The sequence below is a fragment of the Mesoplodon bidens genome (assembly GCF_964165515.1).
Source record: "Mesoplodon bidens genome assembly, chromosome: 3".
In the NCBI taxonomy this organism is placed as follows: Eukaryota; Metazoa; Chordata; class Mammalia; order Artiodactyla; family Ziphiidae; genus Mesoplodon; species Mesoplodon bidens.
This window is the reverse complement of record NC_138178.1, coordinates 93866449-93884869: the sequence shown is the minus strand read 5'-3', so window position 1 is coordinate 93884869 and position 18421 is coordinate 93866449. Positions and strand designations below refer to the sequence as shown.

At 39.7% G+C, this 18421-nt stretch overlaps 1 protein-coding gene across 1 annotated transcript in view; it reads left to right on the top strand.

Annotated features, from left to right (window-relative positions):
• RTF1 (RTF1 homolog, Paf1/RNA polymerase II complex component) overlaps window positions 1–18421 on the top strand; it is a gene marked incomplete at its 5' end in the record, with an annotated part of 50624 nt that overhangs the window by 23780 nt on the left and 8423 nt on the right. Inside the window, 6 exons of the mRNA XM_081227516.1 lie at window positions 359–506; window positions 1891–2095; window positions 9531–9645; window positions 10324–10435; window positions 16381–16516; window positions 17010–17187. Of these exons, the coding sequence (XP_081083642.1) occupies window positions 359–506; window positions 1891–2095; window positions 9531–9645; window positions 10324–10435; window positions 16381–16516; window positions 17010–17187 (894 nt within the window). The remainder of the gene's footprint in view (window positions 1–358; window positions 507–1890; window positions 2096–9530; window positions 9646–10323; window positions 10436–16380; window positions 16517–17009; window positions 17188–18421) is intronic.

Below are 18421 nucleotides of genomic sequence, written 5' to 3'. Positions count from 1 at the left end.
TTTCCTGTACCAACTGAGTTTTAGTTAACTCAGTTGACTTGCCATTAAGTTGATATATTTGCTTTTCTATTGATAAAAAGTATACTAATTAAATTTTAAGTTTATTATATTATATTATTATATTATATTATATTATTACCTACTGACATTAAGAAATTACAAACCAGAGGTTATGAAGTTTTAACAAAGGTTTCAAGAATCAATATCTTTCATCTTATAAAGTGTATTTGTTTCAGATCCAAAGCAGTAGAGACTTGTAATCACTTTGATGAATGTCAGAGACTCTTAAGTCTTGAAACTTACAGCTTTTCTCAATAAAATCCCTGGTTCAATTTTCCTTTTTCTTTTTTCCTTGTAGTGGACTTTTGGGAGCAATAAAAATAAGAAGAAAGGAAAAGCCAGAAAAATAGAAAAGAAAGGAACCATGAAGAAACAGGCCAATAAAACTGCTTCCTCAGGCAGTTCGGACAAAGACAGTTCAGCTGAGAGCTCAGCCCCTGAGGAAGGTGAGTCAAGTGGTGCAGACTTGGGAGTGAACTCTTATTTAGTAGAAGCTGCAGTCAGAAATGGAGGGAAAAGGTGCCTGCATTACAATTACAACATGGCCTCTGCCTTTATTGCAGGGGTCTCTCATCTTTTCAGTGGTCATGGTCTGTTTAGAATCTGAATGAAGCAAGAAAAATACATGCATTCCAAAGCATTAGTGAGGCCCTTGAAACCCATCCTGGAAACCCATGAGGATTCCCTGCGTTAGAGTCTCCATTTACCTTAACTTGAGTGCCTTCTCTTTCCTTTTTCTTGGTTATTCATAGGGGGAAAATCCTTGAACCAGATACAAAACTCAGTAAAAAATGTTGTTTTGAAATGAGAATTTTTGCTAACACTAGTTTGAAAGTGAACTTGTTCCAGGACTAAAATGGTAAACTTTATATTTGTTTTGAGTAATAATGTTTATATACAAACCGGCTTGTACAGAATTGGCCTAACCTGCTTTTTAAGCACATGCCTGTGAATGTTAGCTCAAATTGAGTCAAGCACAAAATTGCTAGTTTAACTTAATAAGTACTCAGTTACAATATGTAATGCTTTTTGCCATCACCCTTTGTCCTGCCAAGATCCAATATCATTAGGAATTCACTAATCAATTTAATGACTTATTAAAACATTGATTTTTTAAAATGCCAACTAATGTAGAAGAAAGTATAGTTAGACAGTCACCATTTTCAACCATCATAGTAATAACTGATTTACTGAAGTGTTATCGACGAGTGTTAAAACCACTGGATGATAGTTTGTTGAGGAACAAGATGTTTACACAGTCTCAAAGCATCTCCCTATACTTATTATGAAAATTGAATATGGACTATATGTCAGATAATACTATTTCTTAAATGTTAAATTTCCTGAGTTAGATCATTGTATACTTGGTTATATAAGAGACTGTCCTTTTTGCAAGAAGTATTTAGGGGTGAAAGGTCACAATCTCTGCAGCTTACTCTCAATTCAGCAAAATAAATGATAAAAATGTGTAAATTGTTTTATGTATGTAGACAGAAAGTGAATTGGCGATGTTAACAATGGGTGAACCTAAGTAACAGATGTACGGGAGTTGAATTATTCTTGCAACTTTTTTCTGTAGGTCTGTAATTTTTTCAAAATACAAAAGTCAAATTAAAAAGATCATGCTGGTTTCTTAATCCAGCCTATGTTTCTGTAACCTGTGTTTGCATTTGCCAAAGGCAGACCAAGGGTTTTCCCAAGGGAGGTGAGATGACCATGTTCCACTTCACCTAGAAGAGCCAAGGGGTAATGATTATCAACACTGTGGGGCCACCTGTGGCTCTGTCTTCTGCAGCATCACCTAATCTTGTGTTTGGTCCTTCGTTGCAGGTGAAGTGTCAGATTCTGACAGCAACAGCTCCTCCTCCAGTTCAGATTCAGACTCTTCCTCAGAAGATGAGGAATTCCATGATGGCTATGGAGAAGACCTCATGGGAGATGAGGAAGACAGGGCCCGTCTGGAACAGATGACAGAAAAGGAGAGAGAGCAAGAACTGTTCAACCGCATAGAGAAGAGGGAGGTGTTAAAAAAAAGGTAAAGTGGTAGTTCCTTAATGATAAAATAAAATAATAAAGTAATTTCCCAAAGTTCACATTTGGAGCCCTGTCTTCACAGGATTCAAGACTTGAAATTTCTCCTCATTATTTATGAGTTAGGAATCTAGCCTCCCAGCATGCTTTTTGTATTTTTTTTTAAGCTCAAATGTTAAATTGCTTTTTGATATACAAAGCTGCCTCAGTATTTTGGATTACTTTTGCCATATTTAAATGGCAGAAGTTTTTCCTTATCTCCTAACAGAATTTCAAGGTGAAAATAAACTTGACTTTGCCTCAGGAGATAAAATAGTCCTCACAATTTGGATCCTTCCCTACCTACCTAATATTGCGAAATAAACAGAAGCATTTTCCTTGGCAGCAGTTAGTCCCATTTCGTCTGGGAGCCTGTCTGTCCCTTCTGGAGACCATATTAAGTCTGGTGAGTTATTCTAGACAAGAATGTTTGGCTTTCACTCAGCAGCAAGTAATAGACATTTGTTTTGAGTGTGAATGCTTCCACGGTTACCTGTATTGGAACAAACAGGACTTAAGAAACTATCACAGTTGCCACATGGTTAAGAATGACTTCTGAAATTTGTATTTCTGAATTGTGGAGAGCATAACAAGAGGTTCTCATATAAGGCCAATAGGGCCCTATGATAAAATCACAAAGTAGCTCAAGAGTAGTGGGTGGCTGATCTCAAACTTGGGTTTTTTATTTTTTACCTTATATGAATGAAGCAGTTGACTGACTGATTCTGTGACTTTTTTAGTGATTGGAAGAATGTTTACAGTGATGATAATTAAGACAGAAGTTCAGAGCCATTCACAGAAAATGGAGGTTTTTGTAGATCATTTGTTTAGCTGCAAGGCAGTACAATATGGTAACTCAGAAACTTTCTTCATCTTTTTAATGTAAACACCATTAGCATCCTGTTTTATAGTTGGCAACACCAGTAGTGAGGTATCATTTTTGGTTGTTAGATTCTTCACCTATTCTAGAGCTTCCTCTTTTTTTATTTAAATTTTTTTTTTCTTTTAAGGTAAGTGCAGGCAGCATAAAGGTAGCTTGGTTGTGCAAAGAGCACTGACATTTTCCATCAGAAAGTCTAGGCTCAGGACTTCTGTGGTGGTCCAGCAGTTAAGGATCTGCCTTCCAATGCAGGGGATGCGGGTTCAATCCCTGGTCAGGGAACTAAGATCCCACATGCTGCAGGGCAACTAAATCTGCGCACTCTAGAGCCTTCATGCTGCAGCTAGAGAGCCCGCTGCCACAGCTACTGAGCCCGTGTGCCACAAGGAAACATCCCACATGCCACAACGAAGATCCCGTGTGCTGCAACTAAGACCCAATGCAGCCAAATAAATAAATATTTTTTTTAAAAAAAGAAGAAGAAGAAAGAAAATCTAGGCTCAAGTCAGACTCACTGGCCAGGTTATCTGAATTAGTCACTTACCCTCCTCCTGCCTCAGCTTCCTCGTTGGGGATTGTTGTAAGTCCTCAGTGAGATAATACGTATAAGAACATAATGTAAATATAAGCTGTTAACTTTTCTAAAATTGAAGTATAGTTGATGTACAATACTATATAAGTTACAGATGCATAATTTAGTGATTCACAGTTTTTAAAGGTTATACTCCACTTATAGTTATTATAAAATATTGGCTATATTCCCTGTGTAGTACACTATATCCTTTAGCTTATTTTATACATAATAGTTTGTACCTCCTAATCCCCTACCCCTATATTGCCCCTCCCTGCTTCCCTCTCCCCACTGGTAAGCACTCGTTTGTTCTCTATATCTATGAATCTGTTTCTTTTTTGTTATATTCACTAGTTTGTTGTATTTTTTAGATTTCACATGTAAGTGATAGCATACAGTGTTTGTCTTTCTGTGTCTGACTTATTTCACTTAGCATAATCTCCTCCGAGTTCATCCATGTTGTTGTAAATGGCAAAGTTTCATTCTTTTTTATGACTGAGTAGTATTCTGTTGTATGTATATACACCACATCTTTATCCATTCATTCCATATTTTGGCAATTGTAAATAATACTGCTATGAACATGGCGATGTATGTATCTTTTCAAATTAGCATTTTTGTGTTTTTCAGGTATATACCCAGGAGTGGAATTGCTGGGTCATATGGCAGTTCTATTTTTAGGTTTTTATTTTTTTTTTAATATTTTTAAAAATATTTATTTATTATTATTATTATCTTTTGGTTTCTTTTTTTTAACATCTTTATTGGAGTATAATTGCTTTACAGTGGTGTGTTAGTTTATGCTTTATAACACATTGAATCAGTTATACATATACATATGTCCCCATATCTCTTCCCTCTTGCGTCTCCCTCCCTCCCACCTTCCCTATCCCACCCCTCTAGGTGGTCACAAAGCACTGAGCTGATCTCCCTGTGCTATGCGGCTGCTTCCCACTAGCTATCTGTTTTACGTTTAGTAGTGTATATATGTCCATGCCACTTTCTCACTTCGTCCCAGCTTACCTTTCCCCCTCCCCGTATCCTCAAGTCCATTCTCTAGTAGGTCTGCATCTTTATTCCTGTCTTTCCCCTAGGTTCTTCATGACCTTTTTTTTTTTTCAGATTCCATATGTATGTGTTAGCATATGGTATTTGCTTTTCTCTTTCTGACGTACTTAACTCTGTATGACAGTCTCTAGGTCCATCCACCTCACTACAAATAACCCAGTTTCGTTCCTTTTTATGGCTGTGTAATATTCCATTGTATATGTGTGCCACATCTTCTTTATCCATTCATCTGTTGATGGACACTTAGGTTGCTTCCATGTCCTGGCTATTGTAAATAGAGCTACAATGAACATTTTGGTACATGACTCTTTTCTCAGGGTATATGCCCAGTAGTGGGATTGCTGGGTCGTATGGTAGTTCTATTTTTAGTTTTTTAAGGAGCCTCCGCATTGTTCTCCATAGTGGCTGTATCAATTTACATTCCCACCAACAGTGCAAGAGGGTTCCCTTTTCTCCACACCCTCTCCAGCATTTATTGTTTGTAGATTTTTTGATCATGGCCATTCTGACTGGTGTGAGATGATATCTCATTGTAGTTTTGATTTGCATTTCTCTAATGATTAATGATGTTGAGCATCCTTTCATGTGTCTGTTGGCAATCTGTATATCTTCTTTGGAGAAATGTCTGTTTAGGTCTTCTGCCCATTTTTGGATTGGGTTGTTTGTTTTTTTGATATTGAGCTGCGTGAGCTGGTTGTAAATTTTGGAGATTAGTCCTTTGTCAGTTGCTTCATTTGCAAATATTTATTTAATTTATTTATTTAGGCTGCACCGGGCCTTAGTTGCGGCACACGGGGTTTAGTTGCGGCATGCGAACTCTTAGTTGTGGCATGCATGTGGGATCTAGTTCCCTGACCAGGAATTGAACCCAGGCCCCCTGCATTGGGAGCTCAGAGTCGTACCCACTGAACCACCAGGGAAGTCCCTATTCTTAGTTTTTATTATTATTATTTATTTTATTTTATTTATTTTTGGCTGCATCGGGTCTTAGTTGAGGCATGCGGGATCTTCGTTGAGGCACGCTGGATCTTTCATTGTGGTGCGCGGACTCCTCCCTAGTTGTGGCGTGCAGGCTCCAGGGCACGGGGGCTCTGTAGTTTGTGACACACGGGGTCTAGTTGAGGCATGCAGGCTCAGTAGTTGTGGCGTGCAGGCTTAGTTGCCCCTTAGCATGTAGGATCTTAGTTCCCTGACCAGGAATCAAACCTGCGTCCCCTGCATTGTAAGGCGGATTCTTTACCACTGGACCACCAGAGAAGTCTCTATTTTTAGAGAAACCTCTGTACTCTTTTCCACAGTGGTTGCGCCAGTTAATTTTCTCCACATCCTCACCAACATTTGTTATTTGTGTTCTTTTTGATGATGGCCATTCTGACAGGTGTGAGGTAATATCTCATTGTGGTTTTGACTTGCATTTCCCTGATGATTAGCAATGTTGAGATCTTTTCATGTACCTGTGGGCCATCTACATTTCCTCTTTGGAAAAATGTCTCTTCAGGTCTTCTGCCCATTTTTTAATCAGGTTGTTTGTTTTTTTGATGTTGGGTTGTATGAGCTGTTTATATATATATATATATTTGATATTAACTGTGTATTGGTCATATCATTTGCAAATATTTTCTCCCATTCAGTGGGTTGTCTTTTTGTTTTGTTGATAGTTTCCTTTGCTATGCAAAAGCTTTTAAGTTTAATTAAGTCCCATTTGTTTATTTTTACTTTTATTTCCTTTGCTTTAGGAGACATCCAAAAAAATATTGCTGCGATTTATGTCAAAGAGTGTTCTGCCTTTCTTTTCCTCTAAGAGTTTCATGGTTTCTGGTCTTACATTTAGGTCTTTAATCCATTTTGAGTTTATTTTTGGATATGGTGTTAGAAAATGTTCTAATTTCATTCTTTTACATGTAGCTGTCCAGTTTTCTCAGCACCTCAGGTATTAACTTTTAAAAATAACTTTATTGAGATGTAGTTTACACACCATAGAATCTAGCCATTGAAAGTGGTTGAAAGTGGTTCAGTGGTTTTTTATATATCCATAAAGTTGTGTAGCCATCACTACAGTTAATTTCAGAACATTATCATCACCCCAGAAAAAAACCCTGTACTTATTGGTACTCAGTTCCCTCTATTGCTCCTAGCCTTAGGAAGCCACTAACTTACTTTTTGTCTCTATAGATTTGCCTATTTCTGGGCATTTTATATAAATGGAATCATAAATATGTAGTCTTTTGTGCCTCCTTCTTTCATTTAACATATATTTGAAGTTCATTCATGCAGCATGTATCAATACTTCATTCCTTTTTATGGCTGAATAATATTCCATTATGTGTATATACCACATTTTATTTATTAATCTGTTTTGATATCTTTGCTGTTGTGAATAGTGCTACTATGAACATTCATGTACAAATATTTGAGTATCTATTTTCAATTCTTTTGGGTATATACATAGGAGTGGAATTGCTGAGTCATATGGTAATTTTATGTTTAACTTTTTGAGAAACCACCAAACTGTTTTCCCTAACAGCTGTACCATTTTACATTCCCACCAGCAATGTATAAGAGTTCCAGTTTGTCCACATTCTTGCCAACACTTGTTATTTTTTCTTTTTTTGATAATAGCTATCTGGTGAATGTGAAGTGTCTTATTGTGGTTTTGATTTGCATTTTCCTGTTGACTCATGATGTTTAGAATCTTTTCAAATCCTTGGTGGAGAAATGTCTGTTCAAGTGCTTTGCGCATTTTTTTTTTTTTTTTTTTTTGCGGTACGCAGGCCTCTCACTGTTGTGGCCTCTCCCGTTGCGGAGCATAGGCTCCAGACGCGCAGGCTCAGCGGCCATGGCACACGGGCCTAGCCGCTCTGCGGCATGTGGGATCTTCCCGGACCGGGGCACGAACCCATGTCCCCTGCATAGGCAGGCGGACTGTCAACCACTGCGCCACCAGAGAAGCCCTGCGCATTTTTAAATTGGGTTATTTGTCTTTTTGTTGTTGAGTTATAAGAGTTCTTTATGTGTTCTGGTTACTAGACCCTTATCAGATAACATGATTTGCAAATATTTTCTCCCATTCTGTAGGTTGTATTTTTCACTGTCAAGTATTGTTTAATGCACAAAATTAAAAAATTTTTATGCACAATAAATTTTTTCTTTTCTTGCTGCAGCTTTTGGTATCTAAGAATCTTACCAAATCCACATTCATGAGTGTTTACCTGGATGTTTTCTTGTAAGAGTTTTATAGTTGTAGGTCTTATGTTTAGATCATTGATCCATTTTTTTTAATTTTATATTGGAGTATAGTTGATTTACAATGGTGTGTTAGTTTCAAGTGTACAGCAAAGTGATTCAGTTATACATGTACATATATCTATTCTCTTTCAGATTCTTTTCCCATACAGGTTGTTACAGAGTACTGAGTAGAGTTCCCTGTACTATACAGTAGGCCCTTGTTGATTATCTATTTTATGTATAGTAGTGTGTATATGTTAATCCCAACCTCCTAACTTATCCCTCTCCCCCTCATTGATCCATTTTGAGATCATTTTTTGTACATGGTGTGAGGTAAGAGTCCAACTTTATTCTTTGGCATGTAGCTATCCAGTTGTCCCAGCACCACTTGTTGCAGAGACTGTTCTTTCCCCAGTCTTGGCACCATTGTTGAAAATCAGTTCTTCATGGATATATGGATTTATTTGTTGACTGTATTCTGTTCCATTGATCATTATGTTTATGGTTATGCCAATACCATACTGTTTTGATTACTGTAGCTATGTAGTCAATTTTTAACTTGGGAAGTGTTAAGTCCTCCACCTTTGTTCTTCTTCAAAATTGTTTTGGCTATATGGGGCCCTCTGCATTCCCATAGGAATTTTAGTATCAGCTTATCAATTTCTGCAACAGCAAAAGAAGCAGCTGGGATTTTTATAGGAATTGTGTTGAATCTGTTTATCAAATTTGGAAGTATTGCCATCTAATATTAAGTCTTTTAATCCATGAATGTGATATCTTTCTACTTACTTAGGTATTATTTAATTTCTTTCAACAGTCCTTTAGTTTTGGGTGTGAAAGACTAGCACTTGTTTTGTTAAATTTATTACTAAATATTGTAATCTTTTGGATGCTACTGTAAATGGAATTGTTTTCTTTGTTTCGTTTTTGGATTATTCATTGCAAGTATATAGAAATACAGTTAACTTTTGTATATTGACCCTATTAAGAATTAAGTAAAAAATTTCATAATTGGGGTTATTTTAGAACGTTATGAAAAGAGTTTAATATTTATTATATTCCTTTATTCCTTCCATAAAGTTCCTTAAATTCACACACACAAAAATAGTTTTGTTTCATAAAAGCCTGCTTTTTGTTAGAGGGAGAAAGCCTAGATTGCATTTGTTTAAGAGAATAGCATATTTATTCACATGTTTGCTGGGGTGGAGCTGAGGGAGGCATTTTTCCTAATGAAGAAAGATGGAGAGTGGTGTTTTTAAAATACAGCCTGTGTCTTGACCACCTTAAAAATGTGACAGTGGCTCTCTGTGGCTTCATTATGTTTCTAATGGGACACCATTGGAGTGGACCCAAGAATCAGCTGTTTTCTTCCATTATGTGAAGTTGAGGAAGAGCAGTGCGTTACCAACAGGATACAACAGTATCCTCAGTATTCTCTCATTTTAAGTCTATTCCACCTTAATGCTTTCAAGTACTTTTGGTGTATTTATATTCAGTATTTCTAATGTACTTATAAGATACATTGGAGTTTCTTACAGGAAACCAAAACATTTATTAACTCCTTCCCTGCACTTAATTCCTTTCTCCTATGTAATAGAAATCAGTCTACAAATATTTCATTGCCACTTAAAAACCAAACAAATATATTTTAAACAGATTTGAAATCAGGAAAAAACTGAAAACAGCCAAAAAGAAAGAAAAGAAAGAAAAAAAGAAAAAGCAAGAAGAGGAGCAGGAAAAGAAGAAACTGACACAGATTCAAGAATCTCAGGTAGGAGATTCAATAGCCCTCGTTATCCAAAGAATAAAACCTCTATTTTGAGTGTGTATGTGTGTTTATATAAAAGATGGGTTTATATTAATCAGCCTAGGTCAGTTAGTGCAAGACTATTTATGTACTGTCTTCGTCTTATAGGTTTCATTAATCTCTGGACATATCATTTCACCATTAGCTGTGCTGTTTAACTCCATGGGAATTCTACTCAAGTCTGCATGTAAAAAGCAGCTCATTGGTGTGTGAGCACTCCTTAAGGGAAAGTTTGTAAACTTCCTGTCCCAGGTAGCTGAATTGGTTATGATGTTTACTCAGGTGTATGTCATCCTGGACTTGGTAATAAATGTAGCTGGGAAAATTAGGCATCTCTGCATTTATCACAAAAAGCTTTGTTGACAGTATTAACATATATTAGCTGTGATCTAGGGAGTCCTTCCAGAAAGTATTTATTCTTATACTTCTTAGGCTTTCTGTTTATTAGGCAGGTAAGACAGGGACTGACTTTACTGCTCTATCCTCTTTGTCCACAAGAGGATGCTCTCTCCTCTTAAGCAAATTTCAATTTCTGCAACCAATATAGATTCACATTGGAGAACTGAATGATTTTTAGATATAGAGAATGTAATCATCAGCTGTTGGTAAAAAGAGCCATCCTACATATTTTTCCCTTCCCAGGTAACATCCCATAACAAGGAACGACGTTCCAAACGGGATGAGAAACTAGATAAGAAATCTCAAGCCATGGAGGAGCTAAAAGCAGAGCGAGAAAAACGGAAGAACAGAACAGGTAGGTGGGGAAAATGTGTTTGCGTCTACTTTGCGTCTTTGATCATATGATTTAACTTCCTGATGCCAATTTTTATTTTTCCCCCTTTTTAGCTCTCTAGTATAGGCAGTACCAAACACATACAGAGAATAGTATAATGAAACTCCATGAACCCATCCTCCAACTTCAGCAGTCAACTCATAGCCAGTCTCATTAAATCTACACTGCCCTCTTCCTTTGGGTTATTTTGAAGTAAATCCCAGCATCATCATATTTCAACCATAAATATTTCAATATGTGTCTCTAAAAGATAAGGACTCCTATTTTAAACATAACTACAGTACCATTACTACACCTAAAAAATAGTAACAAATATTTTCTCCCAGTCTGTAGGTTGTCTTTTCATTCTATTTATGGTTTCCTTGGCTGTGCAAAAGCTTGTAAGTCTGATTAGGTCCCATGTGTTTATTTTTGCTTTTATTTCTTCGCTTTTTAAAAATTATTTATTTGTTTATTTATTTTTGGCTGCATCAGGTCTTAGTTGCGGCACACGGGATCTTTCGTTGTGGCGCGTGGGCTTCTCCCTGGTTGTGGTGTGTGGGCTCTGTAGTTGCAGCACACAGGCTCTCTAGCTGTGGCATGTAGGCTCAGTAGTTGCAGCATGTGGACTTAGTTGCCTGGTGGCATGTGGGATCTTAGTTCCCTGACCAGGGATCAAACCCACATACCCTGCACTGGAAGGTGGATTTTTAACCACTGAACCACCAGGGAAGTCCCTGCTTTTATTTCTATTGCCTCCATGGGATACTGACCTAAGAAAACACTGGTACGATTTATGTCAGAGAATATTTTGCCTGTGTTCTCTTCTAGGAGTTTTATGGTGTCATGTCTTATATTTAAGTCTTTAAGCCACAAAATGGTGATATTCTAATCTATCATTCTTTCTTCATTTATTATCTGGTATGCTTCTGGAAAGAGAAACTTCTCATCAGCTATTCAGTTACCACCAGGGACATTTTGTATAGGAAAGGCAGAGTAAATTATTGCCTTTTTTCCCCCTTTTATTTACTAGTTTTCAAAAGAATGAGATAGTTCCTTGGCAAACTCCAAAGATAACCAGTGAAATTTGCTTATTTTGAATATCCCTGTGAACTCATGGATTCTAACATACTTTATAGGTTTTTTTAATATAAATTTATTTTTATAAATTTATTTTTGGCTGCATTGGGTCTTCTTTGCTGCGTGCAGCCTTTCTCTAGTTGTGGTGAGCAGGAGCTACTCTTCGTTGCAGTGCGTGGGCTTCTCATTGCAGTGGCTTCTCTTGTTGCGGAGCACAGGCTCTAGGCGCGCGGGCTCAGTAGTTGTGGCTTGCAGGCTCAGTAGTTGTGGCGCACGGGCTTAGTTGCTCCTCGGCATGTGGGATCTTCCCGGGCCAGGGCTCAAACCCGAGTCCCCTGCATTGGCAGGTGGATTCTTAACCACTGTGCCACCAGGGAAGTCCCCATACTTTATGTTTTTACTCCATTGCAATTATTATTATTATTATCGTTGAGACTCAAATTGTCTTATCTTCAAGCAGTTGTAGCCTGTGTCCTTTTTTTTTTTTTTTTGTAGCCTGAGTCCTTTTGATGTGAAACCCCTGTAGTCTTTAATAGCTTTCTTGCTTTCTGGATTTGGAATCAGCCATTTCTCTAAGAAGCCCTGGTTTTTTTTTGGTTTGGGGTGGGGTTTTTTTTTTCTCATGAGAAATTGTATTTAGACACCATAGTCTAGACGCAGGAGTACAACTGGGTTGGTTATTATTTCTAAGTCTTTTCAGTGTCCACAGCTAGGATTTTTTTTTAAGAATAAATTTATTTTGAGCCTCATACTGGTATGTCTGTTTCAAAAATAGGATACCAAGTTTTTTTGTTTTGTTTTGACTTATAGCAACTTTCTTAAGGTATAATTAAGGTACCATACTGTTTACTCATTTAAAGTATACAAGGCAATGGCTTGTAGTATATTCACAGCTATGTAGTAAAACTCAATGAGTTTTAAGATGTTTCATTACCCCAGAAAGAAACCCTATATCCCTTAATTGTCACCCCGCTACAGACCTGTTATCTCCCAGCCCTAGGCAACCACTGGTCTACTTTCTGTCACTATAGACTTGCCTATTCTGGGTATTTCATATAAATGGACTCATACAATATATGATCTCTTGTGTCTGGCTTCTTTCACGTAGCATGCTTTCTAGGTTCATCCATGTTGTAGCACATAACAATACTTCTTCCTTTTATGTCTGAATAATATTCCATTGTATGGATATACACATTTTATTTATCCGTTCACCTCTTGAGGGACACTGGGTTGTTTCCACTTTTTATTTATTTATTTTTTTTTGCGGTATGTGGGCCTCTCACTGTTGTGGCCTCTCCCGTTGCGGAGCACAGGCTCCGGACGCGCAGGCTCAACGGCCATGGCTCACGGGCCCAGCCGCTCCGTGGCATGTGGGATCTTCCCAGACCGGGGCACGAACCCGTGTCCCCTGCATCGGCAGGCGGACTCTCAACCACTGCGCCACCAGGGAAGCCCTCCACTTTTTGACTGTTATGAATAATGCTGCTCTGAGCACTTATAGTGGAATTGTTAAAGCATATGGTAACTCTGTGTTTGACTTTTTTTTTTTTTTTTTTTGCGGTACACGGGCCTCTCACTGTTGTGGCCTCCCGTTGCGGAGCACAGGCTCCAGACACGCAGGCTCAGCGGCCATGGCTCACGGGCCCAGCCGCTCCGCGGCATGTGGGATCTTCCCAGACCGGGGCACGAACCCGTGTCCCCTGCATCGGCAGGCGGACTCTCAACCACTGCACCACCCGGAAAGCCCTGTGTTTGACCTTTTGAGAAATTGCCAGGCTGTTTTTCAAGAGGCTTAACCATTTTGCATTCCCAGCAGCAATGTATAAGGGTTCCACTCTTTCCACATCCTCACTAACACTTGTCATTGTCTTATGATTATAACCATTTCAGTGGGTATGAAGTGGTATCTTGTTGTGGTTTTGATTTGCATTTTCCTAATGACTGGTGATGCTGAGTATCTTTTCGTATGCTTTTTGGCCATTTGGATATCTTCTTTGATGAAATGTCTAGTCAAGTCCTTTGCCCATGTTTTAATCAAGTTCTTTGGTTCTTGTTGTTGAGTTGTAAGACTTTTTAAATTATTTTGAATATTCTTTATCAGGGACACGGTTTACAAATATTTTCTCCCATTCTCCCATAGGTTGTCTGTTCACTCTTTAATAGTGTCATTTGATGTATAAGTTAATTTTGATGAAGTACTGTTTACCTTCACTTTTCTTTCTTTTGTTGCCTGTACTTTCGGTGTCACATCCAATAAGTCATTGCTAAATCCAGTGTCATAAAGCTTTCCCCTGTTTCCTTTGAAGAGTTTGATAGTTTTAGCTCTTACATTTAGGTCTTTGATCCAGGGACTTCCCTGGTGGTCCAGTAGTTAAGACTCCACGCTCCCAATGTTGGGAACCCGGATTTGATCCCTGGTCAGGGAACTAGATCCCGTATGCCACAACGAAGGTCCTGCACGTGGCGACGAAGATCCCATGTGCCACAACTAAGACCCGGCGCAACCAAAAGAAAAGATCTTTGATCCATCTGAATTAATTTTTGTATATGGTGTAAGGTTAGAGTCCACTTTTTTTTTTTTTTTTTTTGGCACATGGGATATCTAGTTTTCCCAGCACAAGTTTGTTTTTGGGTTTTTTTGGTTATTTTTGTTTGTTTGTTTTGTTTTTTAATATTTATTTATTTATTTGGCTGCATTGGGTCTTAGTTGCGGCACACAGGATCTTCGTTGCCATGTGCAGTATCTTCGTTGCAGCATGAGAGATCTTTAGTTGCGGCATGCAGACTTCTTAGTTGAGGCATGTGGGATCTAGTTCCCTGACCAGGGATCAAACCCGGGGCCCCTGCATTGGGAGCATGGAGTCATAGCACTGGACCAGCAAGGAAGTACCACAGCACAAGTTTGTTTTTCTTTTGTTTTTTATAAATTTATTTATTTTTGGCTGCACTGGGTCTTTGTTGCTGTGTGCGGGCTTTCTCTAGTTGTGGTGAGCAGGGGCTACTCTTCATTGCAGTGCATGGACTTCTCATTGCGGTGGCTTCTCTTGTTGCGGAGCACGGGCTCTAGGTGCGCGGGCTTTAGTAGTTGTGGCACGCAGGCTCAGTAGTTGTGGCTCACAGGCTCTAGAGCACAGGCTCAGTAGTTGTGGCGCACGGGCTTAGTTGCTCCATGGCATGTGGGATCTTCCCGGACCAGGGATTGAACCCGTGTCCCCTGCATTGGCAGGCAGATTCTTAACCACTGCACCACAAGGGAAGTCCCCCCACCCCCAGCACAAGTTTTTGAAATGACTGGCATTTCCCTATTGATTGGTCTTGACACCCTTGTTGGAAATCATCTGACCATATATGCAAGGGTTTATTTCTGGGCTCTTTATTTCATTGGTCTGTATGTCTGTCTGTCTTTTGAATGACTATGTTTTAAAGTCACTTGTTGGGAGTTCCCTGGTTGTCTAGTGGTTAGGATTCAGCGCTTTAACTGCCGTGGCCTGGGTTTAATCCCTGACCAGGGGAATGAGATCTTGCAAGCCCCACAGTCAAAAAAAAAAAAAAAACCAACACAAAACACTTGTTATAGTTGTTTTTTGTGTGGTTGTGCCATCAAATGAGTACTTTATTTTATTTTGCTTGTGATCTGTAGAGATGACTTATTTTTCTGTTCTATGATTATACATGATGCAAGGTTCCAAAGTCAAATCTACTAAGCAAGGTATATTCAGAGAAATTTAGCATCTATAGCCTTCTCTTTCACCCCCTACCTCCCTCCCATAGTAGACGACCACTTAAAAAAATTTTTTTATATCCTTCCTTTTTATTTTTTAAACAAAAGGACACATTCACCTTCCATCTTAGATTAATGTTAGTGCATTATACACACTTCTCTCTACCTTGCTTTTTTCACTTAACCATATATTCTAAAGATAACTCCTTAGTTTTTATGTTGAGCAATGGTTAGTAGACTACCTGTTTTTGTAAATAATTTTATTGGAATACAATGATGCCCATTTTTTCATAATTGTGACTACTTTCTGTCTGCAGTAGCAGAGTTGAGTAGTTGATACAGTGACCATATAAAGCCTATCCTAAAAATATTTATGTGTTCATTTAAAACATTTTCTGACTCAGGCTGCAGTGTAAGGCTCGGCTCTTTCCTTTTTTACAGCTGCAGCGTAGTTCATTGGGTGGATGTGCTAGAGGTGATTCAGCCACTCCCCTTTGTGGACATTTGGGTTGTTTTCAGTCTCCTGCTATTACAGATAGTACAAACTCAAAGTAAGTTTTTCCTGAAAGACTCTCTGAAGACATCTTAAGTTTTTCCCCAATTTTCCTGCCAATCTTCAAGTGCCTTGAGAGAAATAAAAGACAACTGTCAGTAGAGTTGGTGACCCTTTTTGCCCACTTAGTGACAGTCTTCCAGCCCTTTTTTTTTTGTCTACTGCGGCTTGACGTTCGGTGTGACTTAAACTTTCTGCTTAACGCACTTGTTTGTTTGTTTTTGCGGTATGCGGGCCTCTCACTGTTGTGGCCTCTCCCCTTGCGGAGCTCAGGCTCCGGATGCGCAGGCCCAGCGGCCATGGCTCACGGGCCCAGCCGCTCTGCGGCATGCGGGATCCTCCTGAACCGGGGCACGAACCCGTGTCCCCTGCATCGGCAGGTGGACTCTCAACCACTGCGCCACCAGGGAAGCCCAACGCACTTGTTAACACAGGTAATCACAAACCAGGCCAGAGAGGATGGAGCTGTCTATTGAGTCCTTTTCCATGTTCCAGTTCTTTTTCAGGGATGAAAGATGTTTCAGCTTCTTATTGAGAGAATCTAGGTAAACATTTCCTCTTTTTTTTAAGCTGAGCTTCTCGCCAAGAAACAGCCATTAAAGACCAGTGAGGTGTACTCTGACGATGAGGAGGAGGAGGAAGATGACAAGTCCAGTGAAAAGTCAGACCGCTCATCCCGAACGTCGTCATCTGATGAAGAAGAGGAGTAAGCTGTGTACATTTTGGTCTAGTAGTCAGGATAGGTGGGTTCTTTGGGGAAAGGCTTAGTGTAGTTTCCAAATTTCCCCTGTTCGGGTGACGAACTTTGGTTTGGTTCCATACCCTGAATTGCTGAGCTGGGTTCCCCAGCACATCAGTCCAAACATATACTTCTGCTGTTGGCTCTTAGCCTGTACCCCTGCACATTTCATCAGGGCCAGGCGGGTAGGAGCTGCCTTCATGTCACCCTCAGATTGGCCAGGAGCTTCCATTAGTTTTCCTAGTCTGATAGGTTATCTGGGATGGCAGTCTCATTTGAGACAGTTCACACTACTGGTTAGGAATAGGATTCTATTCCCACTTTCCTGTTGCTTCATTTGTTTCTCCTACTGTGTGAAATCACCCACACTTCGGTTAAGTTTTAAGAAGTTGGTATTATTTATTTACCTTGATCTGTTTTTATGATGCACATTTTCCCCAGTGTCCTATGTTCCTCACAGGAAAGAAGAGATCCCTCCAAAATCACAACCGGTCTCCTTACCGGAGGAACTGAATCGGGTTCGATTATCACGGCATAAGCTGGAACGTTGGTGTCACATGCCCTTCTTTGCTAAAACTGTCACAGGATGTTTTGTACGGATTGGCATTGGAAACCACAACAGCAAACCAGTTTACCGGGTTAGTATTTCTTTCCTTGGACAATTGTCCATGTTTTAAATATAATGATTCTTAGCTGGGAGTAGGAACTACTGAACAAATTTGTCACTTTTCCCATTTGATGGGTAAATAGACTCCAGTTGAGATGCCCTTAGAACAGTGACAGTCTGAGCCAACCAGAGATCTATTGTGACCTGCTGCCAGGAGGAGTACTTGGAGCCCAAGGGTTTAGATTTAGAACAATTTTCTCTATCCTCCTTCCATGTAAATGTGAGAAGGCAGACACTTACAAAGTATTTTTCAAGAGTTATGTAATCTGGAAGATACATTCATTTGAAAAATAAATAAATGAAAAATTTCCATGTTACATACTAAGTGACTTCTGGAACAGGGAGTTATATTGAGGTTTGAAAAATGACAAACAGGGACTTCCCTGGTGGCACAGTGGTTAAGAATCCGCCTGCCAGCATGGGGGACATGAGTTCGAGCCCTGGTCCGGGAAGATTCCGCACGCCATGGAGCAACTAAGCCCGTGTGCCGCAACTACTGAGCTTGCATTCTAGAGCCTGCGAGCCACAACTACAGAGGCCCGTGTGCCTAGAGCCCGTGCTCCACTACAAGAGAAGCCACCACAGTGAGCAGCCTGCACACCACAATGAAGAGTAGCCCCTGCTCTCCGCAACTAGAGAAAAGCCGTGTGCAGCAACGAAGACCCAATGCAGCCAAAAATTAATTTTTTTTTTTTTTTTTTTTAAAAAAAAGAATCTGGGCTTCCCTGGTGGTGCAGTGGTTGAGAGTCTGCCTGCCAATGCAGGGGACGTGGGTTCGAGCCCTGGTCTGGGAGGATCCCACATGCCGCGGAGCGGCTGGCCCCGTGAGCCACAATTGCTGAGCCTGCGCGTCTGGAGCCTGTGCTCCGCAACAAGAGAGGCCGCGATAGGCCCGTGCACCGCGATGTGGAGTGGCCCCCGCTTGCCGCAACTAGAGAAAGCCCTCGCACAGAAACGAGGACCCAACACAGCCATAAATAAATAAATAAAATTTAAAAAAAATAAAAAAAAAGAATCTGCCTGCCAAAGGAGGGGACATGGGTTCAAGCCCTAGTCCGGGAAGATCCCACATGCTGCGGAGCAACTAAGCCTGTGCACTACCGCAACTGCTGAAGCCTGTGCTCCACAACAAAGAGAAGCAATCACAGTGAGAAGCCCTCGCACCTCAACGAAGAGTAGACCCCACTCGCTGCAACTAGGAAAAG